Genomic DNA, 18,366 nt, shown 5'->3' on the forward strand with positions numbered 1-18,366 from the left:
AAGTATTGAGTATCTTATACAAGTGAAATCTTATCTGGCTTTGTTTTAATTTTTAAAATCTGCATGTTGGATAAGACAAAGAAATATCCGTTCAGCAAATGAATGACTAGGAGTGTAAGAAAGAAAGACTAGAGAGTGTAATTTCTGGTAGTAATAAATGCCACCAAGACAATAAAAGGCTGGGTAAGGTGGTCGGTAGCAAAGCTGCCGGAGAGCTGTTTTCTGTAGGGTGGTCACTATGTCACTGCTCCTCCTGATGGGCAAGGTCGGTTGTCCTGTCCTTTTCCAGGTCTCTGTTTGGAGAGGAGGTTAGAGGATGGTTCTTCTCTTTAGGAAATGAGACTTAAGAGAGCAGAAAACTGTATCTCCTATGTCCTGTTGTTCAGCATCAGGAGAAAGAGAGCGGTGGGAGTGGAGATTGGAATGGTTGATGGGTACTGTCTGTTAATCACTATGATGACCTGTGTGCATTTCTTGGAACTGACTGTGCTCTTTGGGCCTTGGTGCTTTTATACGTGCCCTTTCCTTTTCTGGAGAGCCCCGCTTTTCCTGTTTCCCCCAGTCCACTTGGAGGACTTTTTTTTTTTTTTTTTTAAGTCGACCTTCAAGCATTGTCTTCCTTTCTTAGAGCCTTCCTCGGTGACTCTTCCTCCAATGCAGAATTGACTAGTCTCTCCTTTTGGGGTTAGTATTATTCCTCGTGACTGTTTCTTTTGTCACGGTCACACAGGACTGCAGGTTTTTTTGTTTTCATGTCTGTCTCTGTCAGGTTCCCTAAGGATAGGAAATGTAACTTTATCTTCTTTTATATCCTTAAGTGTAACATTAAGTACTCATTTTTCTGCTGAATAAATGTGTGAAAGAAAGATAAACTTGCAAACCTGTATTTCTACCTTGGAATTTTCTGTCAGGTGTCAAACCCATGGAGGAGGAGTAGCCTATTGATTAAGAACTTTGGGGGAAGAGCTGTGTTTGAATCCTGCTCCTGTCACTGAGTACATCTATCTCCCTTTGAGTTTTGGGAGGACTAAATGAAATAATGTGTGTTAAGACTAGCATATATCCTGAGTAAATGCTAGTTATTATATGTCCAACTGCCTACTAGCTAGTTGTCTCTGGAATTTATCAAACTAGAGTTACCATTTTCCTAAGGTTGAATGTAGTTCTTATATATTTTTCTTTTGGTTAGTGGAACAGTCTACTCATTCACTGATATCCATGGAATTTCTGAGTCAAAGGATATACAGTTTTGGAGCGTTTTCCACAACCAACTTTTCAAATTGTTCTACAGAAATGAACCTAGTAATAGTGTGAGTGAGCGACCATTTCCCCACACTTCCAGCCAACAACGGATATTATTAGCCTTTCGATCTTTTGTTGATCTGAAAGGCAAGTAATGGTTTGATCCGTTGACTTCTGTATTCTCTTGTGAGTTGCCTATTAAGTCACGTAAGAGATGTTTTTCATATTTATGAGGTACACATACTTTTAATCTCATAGTGTCATAATTTATCATCATCAGCCTTCCCAAAGGCTCATTCACATTGTTTCATTGTTCAGCATCTCACCTAATTTTTGCTACTTTGCACATCACGTAATGCCTGTTTGTTGAATTGAAACTTCACTATAAAGGAGATACAATCCCAGAGGATTTGGAGTTGTCATATTTGAATTATTGTTCTATCAGGTGGTCTTTTAAATTTTATTTTTTTGCCAATCTTCTGTTTGTATTGAATAGAGTCACAGATTATTGAATTTCAGTGGCAGTTCCCATGAGTACAAGAACAAGTCCAAGTATACCAGTTACATTTTATTTTTTAAATTTTATTTTTAAAAAGTATTTATTTATTTTGAGAGAGAGAGTGGGTGGGAGAGAGAGACCGAGAGAGAGGGAGAGCGAGCGAACCCCAAGCAGGCTCCACACTGTCAGTGCAGAGCCTGATGTGGGGCTTGAACTCATGAACTGTGAGATCATGACCGAGCTGAAATCAAGAGTCAGACACTCAACTGGCTGAGCCACCCAGGCGTCCCACTAGGTATGTTTTAATTTAGCAGTGGTTGTCACCTAGAGTTACCTGAAGTTGTAAAGATATTAATGGGTACTCGCTTGGCATCATACCTCGGCATATGGATGAAATGGCCATATTTCCTCCTTTAGAATCCAGTAATGTTTTTAAATTAAAAGTCACATATAAGGTTATGTATTATAAGTCTAGGGTTGCGAAGATAGGAATGAATAGTTTTCTGTTTGCCATACTCACATTGAACTTTCAAGAGCGAGTTCTCATGTGTTGGACTTAGCACCAGCAAAAATGTATAATTGCTTCAGTATAACCCGAAGAAGTTTATTTTGAAAACTCATGGGGTATTAGGAATCAGTAACTCTGTTGTGAAAAGAATCATATTGCCCTGGTCTATTGCTTTTGGGGGTCGGGGAGATAACTGCTTCAAGATGGGGGACAGCTAGGGCTTGGATGATAGATACTCTTTCTTATATCTTTCTTTCACAGATGCATTGCTCTGTATTTATGAGTCATTTAGCTCAGATTATGATGAATAGTCAAATCTATTTTGTTTCTCTTTTGCATGCAAAAATGCACCAGTAATAGTTTTCATTTAATCTTCACCAAAGCTGACTTTAAGGTAAGAGAAATTTATTTTCATTTAGATAGCTCCTATTAGATTGTTCTGAAGTTATTCCAAATTGTGCTAGCTCTTAGCTTAGAAGGATCTGTTCTGATACCCTACTTGAATTTGGGGCTTTTGTTTATAATAAGGTACAACTAGCTTTTTTTCTTCCCTTTTTCCTTCTTTCTAATTTGGAATTTTTAAATTTCACATTTGCTAAGATGATACAGACTGGGGATTGACAAGGCAAACTACTGCCGGAAGGCCAAATTGGCCCTCTACCTGTTTTATAAATAAAGTTTTATTGGAATACAGCCATGTCCATTCATTTCCATATGGTCTATGGCTGCTTTGGTGTTACAAGGACAGAACGGGATAGTTGTGACAGAGACTGTGTGGACTGTAAACTTAAAATATTAACTCTCTGGCCCTTTATAGGAAAAGTTGGCCAACTCCTGATTTAGACTAAAATTGAGTAAAATTAAAAATTTGAAGAAAAAAAGATGCAAACTCCATTTAAGTGAGTTTGTATAAAAAGATCACTATACTATGACTAAAATTTATTATAAAATGTAACCTTATTTTATCTGTGTGTGTTGAGTTCTCCTTTCCTCAGAGCCCCATCCAGCAGCCTGAGTTGTGTCTACATGTGGTGATGCCTTGACCAGTCCATCTCCAAGCCACATGCCTAAGGCAACCTGCCTAGCAATAGACCTTTGTGTCAGATTCCCAGTAGCTAAGTGAAGAGAGCCAGCGGGTAGACCAGTTGTCTTCTAGATTTGGGGCCAAATGAAAAACTTAAAAATGTTGGCAGTCCTCTGGGTGCATTGTATTTATAGACAGCAATAAATAGTAGTTTAAAGAAGATAGAATAGAAATGGAAAAAAGGACTGATTCCCTTCCCCCACTTTTTCTAAGTAGTGGTACTTGAGAAGATAAAGTCTACCCTATATATGTGAATGTAAATATTAATATATTTTTGGCAGTAATTTGTTGGTTATATTTGATAGCATTTCTCTGCAAATTTCTTGTTTCTTTTTTAAAGTATAGTTGACACAAGGTTACATTAGTGGCAGGTGTATAGCATAGTGATTTGGCAACTCTATACATTATGCTATGCTCGTCACAAGTGTAGCTCCCATCTGTCACCATACAATGCTATTACAAGAACACTGATTATATTCCTTATGATGTACCTTTCATCCCCGTAGCTTACTCATTCCCTAACTGGAGACCTGTACCTCCCACTCACCTTCATCCATTTGCACCCCCATTCCCCTGGCAACTACCAATTTGTTCTCTGTATTTATGGGTCTGTTTCTGGTGTTTGTTTATTGTTCATTTTTTTTTTTTTAGATTCCATATAGAAGTGAAATAATATGGTATTCGTAGGACTTACTCATGTAGCATAATACACTCTAGGGCCATCCATGCTGTTGCAAAGGGTAAGAACTCTCTTTTTATGACTGAGTAATATTCCATCGCGTGTGTATTGATGGACATATCTTGACTATTGTAAATAATTCTGCAGTAAATATAGGTGGTGCATATATCTTTATGAATTGGTTTTTTTGTTTTCCTTGGGATCCAGTCAGTAGTGGATCATATGGTATTACTATTTTTAATTTTTTAAGGAGTCTCCATATTTTTTTTCATGGTGGTTGCACCAATTTACATTCCCATTAACAGTGCATGAGGGTTCTCTTTCCTCCACATTCTCGCCAACACTTGTTATTTCTTGACTTTTTTGATACCAGCCATTCTGACAGGTATGAGGTGATATCTCATTATGGTTTTGATTTGTATTTTCTTGATGGTTAGTGATGTTTGAGCATCTTTTCATGTTTCTGTTGGCCTTCTATATGTCTTCTTTGGAAAAGTGTCTACTTAGGTCCTCTGCCCATTAAAAATTTTTTTTTGTGTGTGTTTGAGACAGCGTGAGCGGGGGAGGGGCAGAGAGAGAGGGAGACACAGAATCCAAAGGGGCTTCAGGCTCTGAGCTGTCAGCACAGAGCCCGACACAGGGCTTGAACTCACAAACCCACAAGATCATGACCTGACCTGAAGTCAGATGCTTAACTGACTGAGCCACCCAGGTGCCCCTATTTATGGGCTTTCTAACTAGTTCTGTTGATCTGTATAACCATTTTTGTGCCAGTACCATACTATTTGATTATTAGTTTTGTAGTATATCTTGATATCTGGGATTGTGATACCTCCAGCTTTGTTCTTTTTCAAGATTGCTTTGACTATTCGGGTCTTTTGTGGTTCCGTACACATTTTAGGATTATTTGTTCTAGTTATGTAAAAAATATTACTGGTATTTGGATAGGGATTGTGCTGAATCTGTAGATTGCTTTGGGTATTGTGGACATTTTAACAGTATTGATTCATCCAATCCATGAGCATCTTTCTCATGGTATATCTTTCCATTTGTTTGTGTTGTCTTTAATTTCTTTCGTCAGTGTTTTATATAAGTTCTCAGTACAGGTCTTTCATCTTCTTGGTTAAATTTATTCCTAGGTAATCTATTCTTTTTGATGCAGTTGAAAATTGGATTGTTTTCTTTATTTCTCTTCTGCTACTTTGTATTAGTGTATAAAAACACAACAGATTTCTGTGTATTAATTTTATATCCTGAAACTTTACCGAACCCATTTATTCTAGTATTCTGGTAGTCTTAAGAGTTTTGTAGATATACTAACATGCATTTGCAAATAGAGTTTAACTTCTTCCTTACCTATTTGGATGCCTTTTATGTCTTGTCTGATTGCTGTGGCTAGTGTTTCCAGTATTGTGTTGAATAAAAGTGGCAAAAGAGGACCTTGTCATGTTCCTAAAGCTTTTCCTTAAGAGTATTGTGTTAGCTGTGGGTTTGTCATCTATTGCCTTTATTAGGTTGAGGTACATTCCTTCTTAAACCCACTCTATTGAGAGTTTTTATCATAAACACCTGTTGAGTTTTGTCAGATGCTTTTTCCTGCATCTGTTGAGATGATCATATGGTTTTTATCTTTCATGTTGTTAATGTGATACATCACTTTGATTGATTTGTGAATATTGAACCATCCTTGCATCCCTGCAATGAATCCCACTTAATTAAGGTGAGTGATTCTTTTAATGTATTGTGGAATTTGGTTTGCTAATATTGTGTTGGGGATTTTTGCATAAATGCTCATTAGGAATATTGGCTTGTAGTTTTCTTTTTTTTGGAGTGTCTTTGGTTTTGGGGTAATGCTGGCCTCATAGAATGAATTTGGAAGCGTTCCCTCTTTTTTTTTTTTTTTTTTTTTTAATAGTTTGAAGAGGATAGGTATCAACTCTAAATGTTTGGTAAGATTCACCTGTGAATCCATCTGGTTCTGGACTTTTTGTTTGTTGAGAGTTTCTGATTACTGATTAAGTTTTGTTATTAGTAATCGGCCTGTTCACATTTTCTATTCCTTCCTGATTTAGTTTTGGAAGATTGTATGTTTTTAGGGATTTATCCATCTCTTCTAAGTTGTCCAGTTTGTTAGCATATAATTTTTGATAGTTTCTTATAGTCTTTTGTATTTTTCCTTATTATAATAAGTATTCCTAAAAAATTAGCATTAGGGCCATAAAATGGAAGGTCAGTGTAGGATGGAGAGAAACTTGGATGTGTATTATTTATTGTTTTAATACTGCACACCTATGAATTATTAGTTTAGATGTAGAACACATTTATTTTATGAGAAATAGTTCTGCCTAGACAAATGTATGTCACTACCAGTTTTTGTTAATCATTATCTACTATTGATTTTTTGCAACTGTCTTTTGGTGACTGGTAATAGTGAGCTTTCATGACACAGCAGTTAACTTAGTAAAAATCAGGAGTCTATTCTTGACTCCTTATGCCTTGGAGAGGTTTGCTAATTGTTAATATAACAGAAATTCACATAAAGCCTTGATATGGCAGGAAATTGTATTCTTTCTTTTTTCTTCCAAGATTTTGTTTAATTCCAGTTAGTTAACATATAGTGTAGTATTAGTTTCAGGAGAATTTAGTGATTCATCACTTACATATAACACCCAATGCTCATCACAAGTGCTTTCCTTAATGCCCATCACCCATTTAGTCCATTCCCCTACCAACCTCCCGTCCACCAACTGTCAGTTTGTTCTCTATAGTTAAGAGTCTCTTGGGGATCCTGGGTGACTCAGTCGGTTAAGCATCCAGCTCTCGATTTAGGCTTAGGTCATGATCTGACCGTTTGTGAGATTGAGCCCTGCATCGGTCTCTGTGCTGACAGTGCAGAGCTTGCTTGGGATTCTCTCTCTCTGTCTCTCTCTGACCCTCCTGCCTGTGGTCCTGCCCTCTCTCTCTCTCTCTCTCTCTCTCTCTCTCTCTCTCAAAATAAATAAACTTAAAAAAAAGTCTCTTATGGTTTGCCTTCCCTCTCTGTTTTTATCTTATTTTACTTTTCCTTCCCTTCTCCTATGTTTATCTGTTTTGTTTCTGAAATTCCACATGAGTAAATCATATGGTATTTGTCTTTCTCTGATTGAGTTATCTTGCTTAGCATAATACACTAGTTCTGTCTATGTCATTGCAAATGGCAAGATTTCATTCTTTTTGATCTCTGAGTAATATTCCATTGTGTATGTATATATACACACCACATTTTCTTTATTCATTCATCAGTCAGTGGACATTTGGCCTCTTTCCATGATTTGGCTATTGTTGACAGTGCTGCTAGAAACATTGGGGTGCATGTGCCCCTTCGAATCAGTATTTTTATATCCTTTGGGTAAATACCTAGCAGTGCAGTTAATTCGACACCCAAAAAATTAATATTCCAGTTAAGAAATGGGCAGAATATATGAACAGATATTTCCCCCAAGAAGACATACAAATGGCTGACAGACACATGAAAAAATGCTCAGCATCACTCATCATCAGGGAGATACAAATCAAAACCACAATGAGATACCACCTCATACCTGTCAGAATGGCTAACATTAACAACGCAGGAAACCATAGATGTTGATGTGGATTCAGAGAAAGGGGAACCCTCCCACACTGTTGGTAGGAGTGCAAACTGATCCAGCCACTCTGAAAACAGTGTGGAGGTTTTTCAGAAAGTTAAAGATAGAGCTACCCTATGACCCCGCAATTGCACTACTAGTTATTTACCTTATTATATACTTAGGGTGTTCGTAAGTATCAGGAAATAATGTATAAAATTAGCAGGGTTAATTATTTTACCCTAGTTTCAGTAGCTTTGAAAATTTTTGCCAACACTTAATTACCATATTAATATTAAATTACTTAAAAATTTAAAAAGATCTTCAAATAGAAAAAATTAAATTGATACTGTTCCATTTAATTCCTAACTTAGAAAATCTTCATACCATACCTTTCTGTTCTGAGAGTGAAATTCCAAAATAATAGTGTAATATTCAAGACATTTTCAAATATTTATCTACTTTGGTTTAGTTCATATTTTCTAATTTACTTGGATCTGCTTTTTCTCTACAGAAAGTTTTTCACTGTAATTTGCATTTATAACTGCTTTGTAATTCACATGAAAACTATTTGATTTGAGGGGCACCTGGGTGGCTCAGTCAGTTGAGTCTACACCTCTTGATTTCTGCTCAGGTCATTATCCTGGGGTTGTGGCATCGAGCCCTGTGTCAGGCTCTGCGCTGGGCATGGAGTCTGCTTGGGATTCTCTCTCTCCCTCTGCCCCTCTCCCCTGCTTGCACGCTTACTCTCTCTCAAAAAAAAAATTAAAATATTTGATTTGAAGAAGTGTGAACACAAGCAGACTAAATTTTTACACCTTAGGTAATACCTTAATTATTTGAATATCTGTGCTTTCTAATTTTTTTTGCATGTAACTATTGCTTTCAATTCTGTTTTTCTTTCTTTTTTTTTTTTTTGAGACTTTATTTTTTATTTTTTTTAATTTACATCCAAATTAGTTAGCATCTAGTGCAACAATGATTTCAGGAGTAGATTCCTTAGTGCCCCTTACCCCTTTAGCCCAACAGAGTCTCTTCTGTTTTGTCCCCCTCCCTGTTTTTATATTATTTTTGTTTCCCTTCCCTTATGTTCATCTGTTTTATCTCTTAAAGTCATCATATGAATGAAGTCATATGATTTTTGTCTTTCTCTGACTAATTTCACTTAGCATAATACCCTCCAGTTCCAGCATGTAGTTGCAAATGGCAAGATCTCATTCTTTTTAATTGCCGAATAATACTCCATTGTGTGTGTGTGTGTGTGTGTGTGTGTGTGTGTGTGTGTGTGTATACACACACATATATATACCACATCTTCTTTGTCCATTCATCCATCGATGGACATTTGGGCTCTTTCCATACTTTGGCTATTGTTGATAGTTCTGCTATAAACATGGGGGTGCATGTGTCCCTTCGAAACAGCACACCTGTATCCTTTGGATGAATGCCTAATAGCGCAATTGCTGGGTCACAGGGTAGTTCTATTTTTAGTTTTTTGAGGAACCTCCATACTGTTTTCCAGAGTGGCTGCACCAGCTTGCATTCCCATCAATTCTGTTTTTCTTATGTTTTGTGTTTTGATTATTTTAAGAATGTGAAATTAAAACTATTGTTCTAGAAGTTAATATTTGAAAATTTTGTCATTTAAACTATTGCAAATGATGTGATTTATAAGGAACAATAATTTATGTTTGAATTTCACTTCCTTTTGAACCTCCTGAGTAAAAAGAATATTAATGAAGTCAGAGCATAAGTTAGGATATGAGTCCGAAATAGATGAAAAGCATTTCTTAATTGCTTTTTCTAACCTTTTTTTCTGACACTGAGCTTTGAATTTGGGATTTTTAAAGATTTCCTGCTAGTTAGAGATCTGTGCCAGTGGGTGTCAGATGAGGCTTAGAGAAAAGTCTGATAGCAGGAATTAGTTTGAATTTCCTGGCCTCCTGGTTAGTTTCGCTCTTCCCTGTCTTGGATCCTGCTTTCTGTGAAATTAGTTAAACTGGTGAATGTGTGAAGAGAATGATTTGATATATTTAGGACTCCAGAGAAGGATTAACAGACCACATCGCTGTATCCGATTCTTGTTGCTTGTTGGTTTCCATAGTGTTTTCTAGCTCTTTACTTTTTTATTGTTCAGAAAGATCTTGAGTTACCCGCAAGTGTAACTTGTTTTCTGTTTAAGCTTTTTGGATGATTTGTATATTTAGTCATAGACAGTAGTGTGTTTTCTTTGTGTTGTCTTAAGTCCTTTAAGCTAGAGACTATAATCAGGAGTGTTTTATTTCACAGTGGCCATTTTATTTACTTAAGGAGAACTTAGACTGCTCATTACTTGTTCTGGAGAAAAGTAGAAAGGTGTGGTTACTTCTTTTTGGGAGCTGTGTCCCAAATGTTATTCTAGCCTTTTTAGAGGAATGTTTTGAATATTTTTGGATATCTATATTTGCTGAACGCTTTGCTAAGTGATTCCCATGGATTCCTCACAACGACCCTATAGATTTTGTTCATATTTCTTTTGCTCACAGAACCCGTGTGCCCTGGCGCGATGATGTGCAGTTATGCAGAGACGCGTGCAAGGGACCCTTGGCCCTGCGTTGCTGCTTCTGAGCTGTGCAGACATGCTGTCTGCGGGCTTGGGAATCTTGGCTCCTTTCTTCTTTCAGATTTTTATAATTTTTGTTTTTAATCTCCTCTATCTTGTTTATACTTTGTTGCTCCTGGTTTTGTATGGGAAAAGATTCCAGAGAATGACTGATTTTGAGACTTAATACATACTCATGCCAGGGAAGGAAATGGTCATGAGGCAGTTGTGAGTGTTCTCATTGTAAATCATGTGAGTGGAGCCCCGTATTGAGTAAACTTCTTCCCCCGTCCTTACCAGGTTACTTTGGCACTTTGTCAGCAGTGAGGGAAACAATAAAGTAAATACTGTAATGCTTAATCATTTTCCTGCTTATAAATGGGCTCATATAAAAAATTCCATTCTGAGAAGCACATTTTACAGAGCTATTAACTCCTTTGTAAAAAATACGGTGGAAACAGATGGATAGATTGCAAAATAACTTGAGACTCCCAGCATCTTCCTTAGCTCTTCACTTTGAATTTGAACATTTGGATCCTTCAAATTTGGAAATGGTAGATTAAGTGGAAATAGGATTGAGCTTTCTGACATAACTTAATATTGCAGTTGTTTATTTCAATTAAACAAAAGTAAGAAGTCTTTAATGTCCTTTATGTCATTGAGCATTCCTAACCTTGAGGCTTCAGAAAGTGCTTTGACATGTCGGTAGTACTTTTGCCATGAGAAATGTTCAACAAAGCAATGCTTCTCTCCTTCTTTTCTTCCTCCCCCCACCCCCAATAAAATTTCAGCGTCAACAAAATCTTCCCTCTGGCCCAGTTTAGTACCAGAAGCACCTAATCACACCATGTCTGCTCTCAAGGTCATACATGTAGTGCTTCTAAATGAGGTGATGTTTACTAAAAAAGTAAATTTAATCTGTCTCTGAGGTTTTATCTTTTTAAAATTCATTTTGCCTTCCAGAAGAGTGTATTGTTTGGAATTTATAGGGCAATTGTAAAACCATCTATCGTGTGCTCTGTGGAGCTCGTTTCCTGTTTCTTCCTTGTCCCCTTGCCTGCTCTTTCTGTTCCTTGATCCTTCTAGTTCACTGATCTTCTCCTGGCTGCTCTTTTGTTATCCTAGGGGCTTTGTATTTCTTAGTCACCCATTGTTTTACAAACCTTGTCAACAAGATTATTTATCTTACTTTGTTAATCTCACGTTGACTTCCTAGACCAGGTTCTTCAGTGGACTTTTTCAGGGCTCCGTTGTTGACTTCTTTGGCAGAAAACTTTCTATCTTGTCACATCATCTTTCTTCTGTTCACCTTCAGATTATTTTTGCCTCTTAGCTCTTTAAAAAAAATTTTTTTCTCCTTCAAAAAGTCAAGAGAACAAATTTGTCTCCTCATGCTGTGGTTGTCACAGGCTCTAAGCTTCTTGGGCTGTGGTCTTAGAAGTGTTAAACTCTGGCTTAGCACACATCTATAAATGCCACTGCAGTAGGTAACTCTGAATGTATCATCTGGGTGTGCATTTCTGCCATTCTAGAGCACTTGTAGCCTTATGTGACCTGTCAGTCCTGTGCTGTTGTGTGTTTATGTGTGTTTTTGATTTTTGTGTGCCCTCTTAAAGAAACCATGTGGCAACTTGGTTGAGATAATTCATAGATTCATACAATTTACGGGTAAGAGTGCTTTAAAATGATATCATTTCATCACCTATTTTACTGGTGAGGAAACAGACCTCAGTGAGTTCAGGGACCGCCCTCACGTCAGACGTTAGTGGGAAGCCTGGGAGAGAATACCCATCTCTGCTTTCTAGTCCAGCATTTTTCGATCCAAGTTGACTCTTGAAAAATTTTCTCATTTCAAATACTTTCGATTAAGGTGTGATTCCTAGTTTCATCCCCATGTCTGGAAGTATGTCACTGGCATAGGTAATCATTGCTAAAGAATTCTGTAATTTATGCCAGTGACTATCGATCAAGTGCCTCCTGCATGATGAGGATGCGTTTGTGCTTTGTTGGCATACAAAAGAAGTATCTGAGGTTATTTCTGCCCTCGACAATTTTGAGAACTTAGTTGAATTTACTAAAAATTAACCCAAACTTTCTTTTTTCTTTTTCTGCTGTTTCTTTATATCTTGTGCTTCACCCCCAACTTAAAACATATCTTGAATATCTACTCTTACTGCTGTGAGACAAACATACATTGATCTCTAATTGTGTGTCAGGCATGAGTGTTTAGGATGCAGAGTTAATCCCAGCGTCCAGGGACATGCTGCCTGTGGGCTGGGGATCCAGCTCACAAACCATGCAGTGCGCTTTATGCAGTGATTCTCAACCAGGCCAATTTTGCCTCCCTGTAAGGCATTAGGCAGTGTCCGAAAACGTTTGTCCTTGTCACACTGGATGGGGTGGGGGCAGTGCTACTAGCGTTCTGAATAGAGGCCAGTGATGCTGTTCAACATCCCACAGTGCATCAGACTGCCCCCCCCCCCCCGCCTCCACGCAACCAACAACTACCTGACTCCAAATGTCAGTACTGTCAAGGTTGAGAAACCTAGGTATAGAGTGATCATTGCTATATCCAAAACAGCTACCATGTTCTTGATGTGTTTAGTGCCTGGCACTGTCTCATGATACAGGTGTGGATACGTTACTAGTGCCCCTGGGTTGGTTTGGGTGTCTGGGAAGGCTGAGTTGAATCTGGAGGACAAGAAGAAAGGACAGGAAAGGTAAGCAGAGGGAGTGGCGTGGGCAGCCATCTAGAGGTGACAGGGCCATCTGGGGCCCTGCAGGTTGTTCATTATGGCTAGACGTTGAGAGAGAATGCTGAAAGCTAGAGAGAGAGGGAAGAGAGAGGGAGAGAGAGAGAGGGGGAGAGAGAGGGAGAGAGAGAGGGAACGAACCTCAAGAAGAGGGTGAGGAGGTAGCAAAGGAGAGCCTGGAAGTGGTAACCTTGTATGTCATGCTAAGGCATTTGGGTCTTTATGTAAAGGCTGTAGGAAACCAAAAAGAGGTTTTAAGTGGATCATCACATGTTCAGATTTGTCTTTTGGAAGGGCAGCTTTAGTGTTTCAAGGAGAACTAATTGGAAGGGAGCAACTAGAGATAAGAAATTGACTCAGAGACTGTTGCACTCATTCAGGTAGGAAATGAGCCTAGACGTTACAGTGGGGGTGGGAAAATGGTTGAATTTCAGAGATACAAGAGAGGTTGAATCTATTGATTGGGTACCAGGGAAGAGAGGATCAAGCGCCGGGTCACTGATCCCTGACTTGGGCAAGCGTAGCTAGAACACACGTACCCCTTCCTCAAAGGGAGATGTACAGGTCTGTCAACAGCAACCGCATCGGGCTTCAAGCCTGGCATCTTTGGGGAACGCCTGCCCTTCCTTTTGGCGCTGGATGTAACCCCTGTGATGCAGAGGTGAATCTGCCGTGTTAGCACATCCACCCACAAAGATGGAGTGAGAACAGGGCCGCTGCGATAAAAACTTATGCGAAGGTGGGGAGAGAAATGCTCAGTAGCTACTATTTCACATTCTGTTGCAGAAGCATAACAGGACCCCTGCGCACTGGCTGCAGAGCCAACTCTTTGGTCGGCCAGTTGGGCTGCTTTTGGTTTTGTTCTCAGAGAGGAACTCTTTTGTCCATTGCCCTTTGTGGCTCATCTGGGAGGGTGTATAATTCATGTTTCAGCTCAGATGTCACCTCCTCAGCTTTTATTTGACCTCCCGATATAAAATAGGCAGCCAGTTTTTAATTGCCGCCTTGTAGCTATCAGCTGGACACACATTATCAGCAATGATCTAGTTCATTTACTTGTTTTACTTTTTGTACCCCTTTTCTACTGGAATATCAGGTCTTGAACGGAGGAGGGGATTTGGTGGATGTGTTCATTTTGAGTCATTAATACCTGCAGTGTCTGGCTCACCATGTTTTTTGAAAGGATGGACAAATGAATGAGAAAGATACAGAATGCCAAAAAAGGAACAGGACTTAAAGAGTGGTGTGTGTGTGTGTGTGTGTGTGTGTGTGTGTGTGTGTTTTACTTTTGGTGAGAGAGAGGAAGAGGAGTTCAGTTTGGATGTAATGGGTTTTAGCAGTATTCAGGTAGAGATGTCCAGGAGGCTGCTGAACACACAAGTGACGCTCAGGAAGGAAGTTGTAGTATAAAACTGGCTAATGTTTACTGAACCCCTTCCTCAGTGCCAGGCGCTGTTCTCAGCCCTTTCCTGATCTTAGGAAAGTGGAGCTGTGTGTACATTTGTGGAAGCAGAAGTCTAAAACGGTGGAATGGGAACATTCGGAGAGTGTGCATGAGAAAAACAATAGGGACAGAATCCCAGGGGACACGGGGCATATGAGAGCCGAGCAGAGAAAGAGGCACCTCTCCGAAGGAACCACCAGAGGGGCAGGGGGAGCTTAGGGAGAGGATGGCATGTAGGAATCCAGGGGGGAGGGGGTGCAGGGTGGAGAGCTCCCCGTCTGTCTCACAGGGATCTGAAAAGTGTCCGTAGACCTCAGGATCAGAGAAGTAACCTGGGGAGAGCTGTTTGAGGAAACCCTGGGGGAAGCAAATAGGTTGAGGGAGAATTTAGTACATGTGCTGCTGAAGCGAGCCCAAGGGTTGGAGAACTTAAAGTTGCCCTTGAGAATAAGCTGGTAGGAGGAAGAGTTTGAAAATGCAGCATGGGGAGGAGATGGCGACTGTGTGATTCTGAGGGTTCGTTGGCGGGGTGAGAATTGATGGCAGCCAGAGCAGTGGTGGAGGAATGTTCTCAGATATATCTTTTAGCTGCTTTCTTTGTATTTCCTGTGAACCTTTTGATTTTCCTGTTCTGTCATTTTCCCAGCAGAACGGGAGGCAGTAGAAGCTTACCAGCTGCCACACTGCTTCCCTGTTTAGGGTGCGGTGGCAACTGGCCACAGCTTCCATCAGCCCAGGAGCACGGGTTCTAGGGAGAGTCCCTGTATTTCTTTTGCTGGGATCAGCCGTTAGTTTTGTGGTTTTCCTGGTTACTGTGGCTTCACATGATTACGCTTCCACTTATTTCTACCAGGCCTGAATTCTGGTTGCATGAAAGCTATCTTTCAGAAGCCATCAGGCTACCAGTAGTTAAAATGGCTCAGCAAAGTCCACAGCGGCACACTTAGTAAGGAAACCTGAATTACATATGTAACTTGGGAATTTAAGAATGTACATCAATCTTTTTTTTTTTTTTAATTTTTGCAGTGACAGCCATTAGGTTTCCAACTGAGGAAGTAAAGCTAGTGTTTTTAGAATATGCTGTTCAAATATAAAATATACCTTAGTTTCTTGATGCATGGATGCTAAAACTGTTCACCTTGCTTGATAATTTCTGAATCTATATTGAGATATAGATAATGGAGTCAGGGTATATAGAAAATTATTTTCTAAAATAGTATTTTAGAATAAATACTATTTATTTAAATTTAAAAATTTAATTTAGAATAGAAAAGTATTTTCCTCTTTGTTGCCTTTGAGAGAAAATACATTTGACAGAATTAAAAAAAAAATGGCTCCAGACTCTGGAGCCTAAGAAGTTCGTCTCTTTTGAGAATCTGCTTAAAAATGTGAACAAATCACATGAGAGCATGTGAAAAATCTACAAATACAAAAATCTACAAAGTAGTTCCTTGTAGGTTTTCTTTTAAAACTAGCCTGCTCCATCAAGGGTAATAGTTATGCTGTCAGCAGAGTGAACTGTGTTCCATCAGGGTGTCTGGACCAGATGTTTGATTCTTGCCAGAACAAAATGGCCTCCGATCTGGGAAGGACCGGGTGGGGAAGGACCATTCAGGAGGAGAGGGTAGTTGTGCATGTTCTTCAGAGATGGTAAAATTTGGTACTCAGTTTTCAGTAGTACCATTGAGTACATGACGGATAAAGAGGCACTTCACTCCCTCAAAGAATAAACCTCTTGGTGTTACTCAGGTTTTTGTTGTTAGGGCTTCTTCATAATCTTAAAATTCTTTGAAGACCTCAAAGAGCTTTTTGTTTATATAGGCTATATTGATTGATATTTGCTAGATTAGATAGTAGATTGATGTAGATTTTGATATTACATTGATATTTACTACATTGGTAAATGCACAAAATTTACCAATTCGTCTAAAAATGCCAATAAGAAATTCATTAATGCTTACACAACTAGCATGTTTTTATGAAAAATAACTATAGTTTTAAAAATTTAGTGAGAAAAAATGGCATTGCTATGCATTTTTGTCAATCTTGTTATAATATCTCAACCGAAGAGAGATTCTTAAATCTGCTTCTGCATTCAGCCTATCATTTGGGATATTTCACTGTAAGTCATGAAAGAATGAACGTGAAGAAGGCAAATCATGTCTTAGTATTTCTGAGAAAGTAATGTTCAGCTCATGGACCCTAGAAGTGTTTCATGGACCCCCTGGGGGATCCCTGGGCCACGCTTTGAGAACCACTCAGGTAAACAATATGTTCTTGAAAGCAAAGACCATTGCCTTGGTTTCCTCTTCTATTCCTCGGGGTCTGGTAAATATTCGTTGTATTGACTCCTCAAATGTGTTTACTGTTTCCACTTTCCTCTGTAAAAATCCAGAGGAAGGACCCAGCTGGTGAATCAGGATGCCTTCCTCCTTAATTACTCACAGCATAAGAATCCATCTCAGGCCTTTGACTCAGCAGCCAGAGAGGTGCCACTGGACTCTTTTCCCTGTGTCTGATGACATTGCAGGCTGGTTACAAATCAAGATAAGTAGTTTAGGGAAAAAATATTCTCTTTATAGTACAGTGGGTTCTAGGAAGTCTTGGAGGTTGCTGGGGGAAAGAAGCTAGAATTGTTTCCTAGGAACAGTGGGAAAGTCTCTGCGGAAGTGTTAGGGGCCTGCTGGCGCATGGGATCCACTCTGCTCTCCAGAAAGCATATGTATGTACTCTTCCAGTTTGTAATTTCTGCACCAAGGCAATGGCAGGTGGCCTGAAGAGCGAGTGGGAAGCAGTAATCAGCTCTCCAAGTAACAGCATTCTCATTTGCCAAATGTTATGTTAATGTTTCTCCAAACTTGTGGTAGAAATATGCAAACTTAGACTGAAAATATGCATACTGTTAGTATTAAGTTTTCAGACTTTTGATAAAATGTAGGTAAACAATATCAAAAGGTATCTTAAAAATTATGTAGTAAATTTTGCATAAAACAAATATGTGTACCACTTAGGATATTTACATTGGAGCCAATTTATTTATCAGCTACGTGAGGGAAAATCTTTATGAATATGGTAGCATAAAAGCAGTAGTTTTTGCATTTGACTTGCAAGAAATGGAAGCAGAAACATTTTAAAAACAGCATGATTTTGTTTGCTTTATGTGAATGAGCAGTGGCATTTTCTAACTGCTTGCCTCTTGGGCACATAAATCATCATGGTGCGTTCTTACTAATAGTCTTTGAACTTCTTTCTCTGTCCTTTTCCTCTGGGCCGTATATTGCTGCCTTTAGCGCTTCAGCATGGAGGGGATCTCAAATGTCATTCAGAATGGCCTCCGCCACACCTTTGGAAATTCAGGTGGAGAGAAACAGGTGCTCGGTTATCCTTATTTTCCTCATTCTCTGCTTTTTCATTCCCTGTGTAAGTGAAGGTCCTGAAAGCTGGCACTTGTACTAATTTACTAAGACTGTTGCTTAAAAGGGAGAAGTGAAAGTTCATCATATCTCTAGTCCTGATAATACATAGGATTTCCCTTTAGGAAACAGCACTTTTCAAATTGGGCAACAGACTAAATGCATTCTTAGTACATGTTTTAGAGCTCCATTTTCCACTGCTGTTAAAGAAATTGCATTGACCTCATGAGCTGCATGTCTAGAATATATAACTAAACCAGAATATGCTACTGTAATTCTAAAAGGCTGAGAAACAAGATGTCATTTTAGGGGGAAGAAAGCTGATCTCGGTATCTTTCTGATTAGAGTTCTAGGTCAAACAGGTTGATAAGAGTATATCCTACCTCCTTTTCAATGAAATTCAGGTGCTTCTAAGGTGTATTGTGTAGCAGCCAACTCAGTTGTCCGCCGAGTGAGGCACGAGACGTGATTTATACAGAATTCTACATGGCTGTAAATACACCCTCAGTCAGATGTGTGGCTGTTTTGTATAATGACTTAGGGAGGATCATGAACACA

General features: G+C 39.0%; 1 protein-coding gene across 2 annotated transcripts in view; it reads left to right on the forward strand.

Moving 5' to 3' along the window:
* Positions 1-18,366, forward strand: part of FEZ2 (fasciculation and elongation protein zeta 2) — a 42,517-nt gene that overhangs the window by 16,451 nt on the left and 7,700 nt on the right. Inside the window, exon 6 of one of the 2 annotated variants that reach the window (XM_047854125.1) lies at positions 17,686-17,766. The exons of the other annotated variant lie outside the window; for it this stretch is intronic. Within the exon in view, the coding sequence (XP_047710081.1) occupies positions 17,686-17,766 (81 nt within the window). The remainder of the gene's footprint in view (positions 1-17,685; positions 17,767-18,366) is intronic. 2 annotated transcript variants of the gene reach the window in all.

This window comes from Prionailurus viverrinus, chromosome A3 (genome assembly GCF_022837055.1).
Source record: "Prionailurus viverrinus isolate Anna chromosome A3, UM_Priviv_1.0, whole genome shotgun sequence".
Taxonomy (NCBI): domain Eukaryota; kingdom Metazoa; phylum Chordata; class Mammalia; order Carnivora; family Felidae; genus Prionailurus; species Prionailurus viverrinus.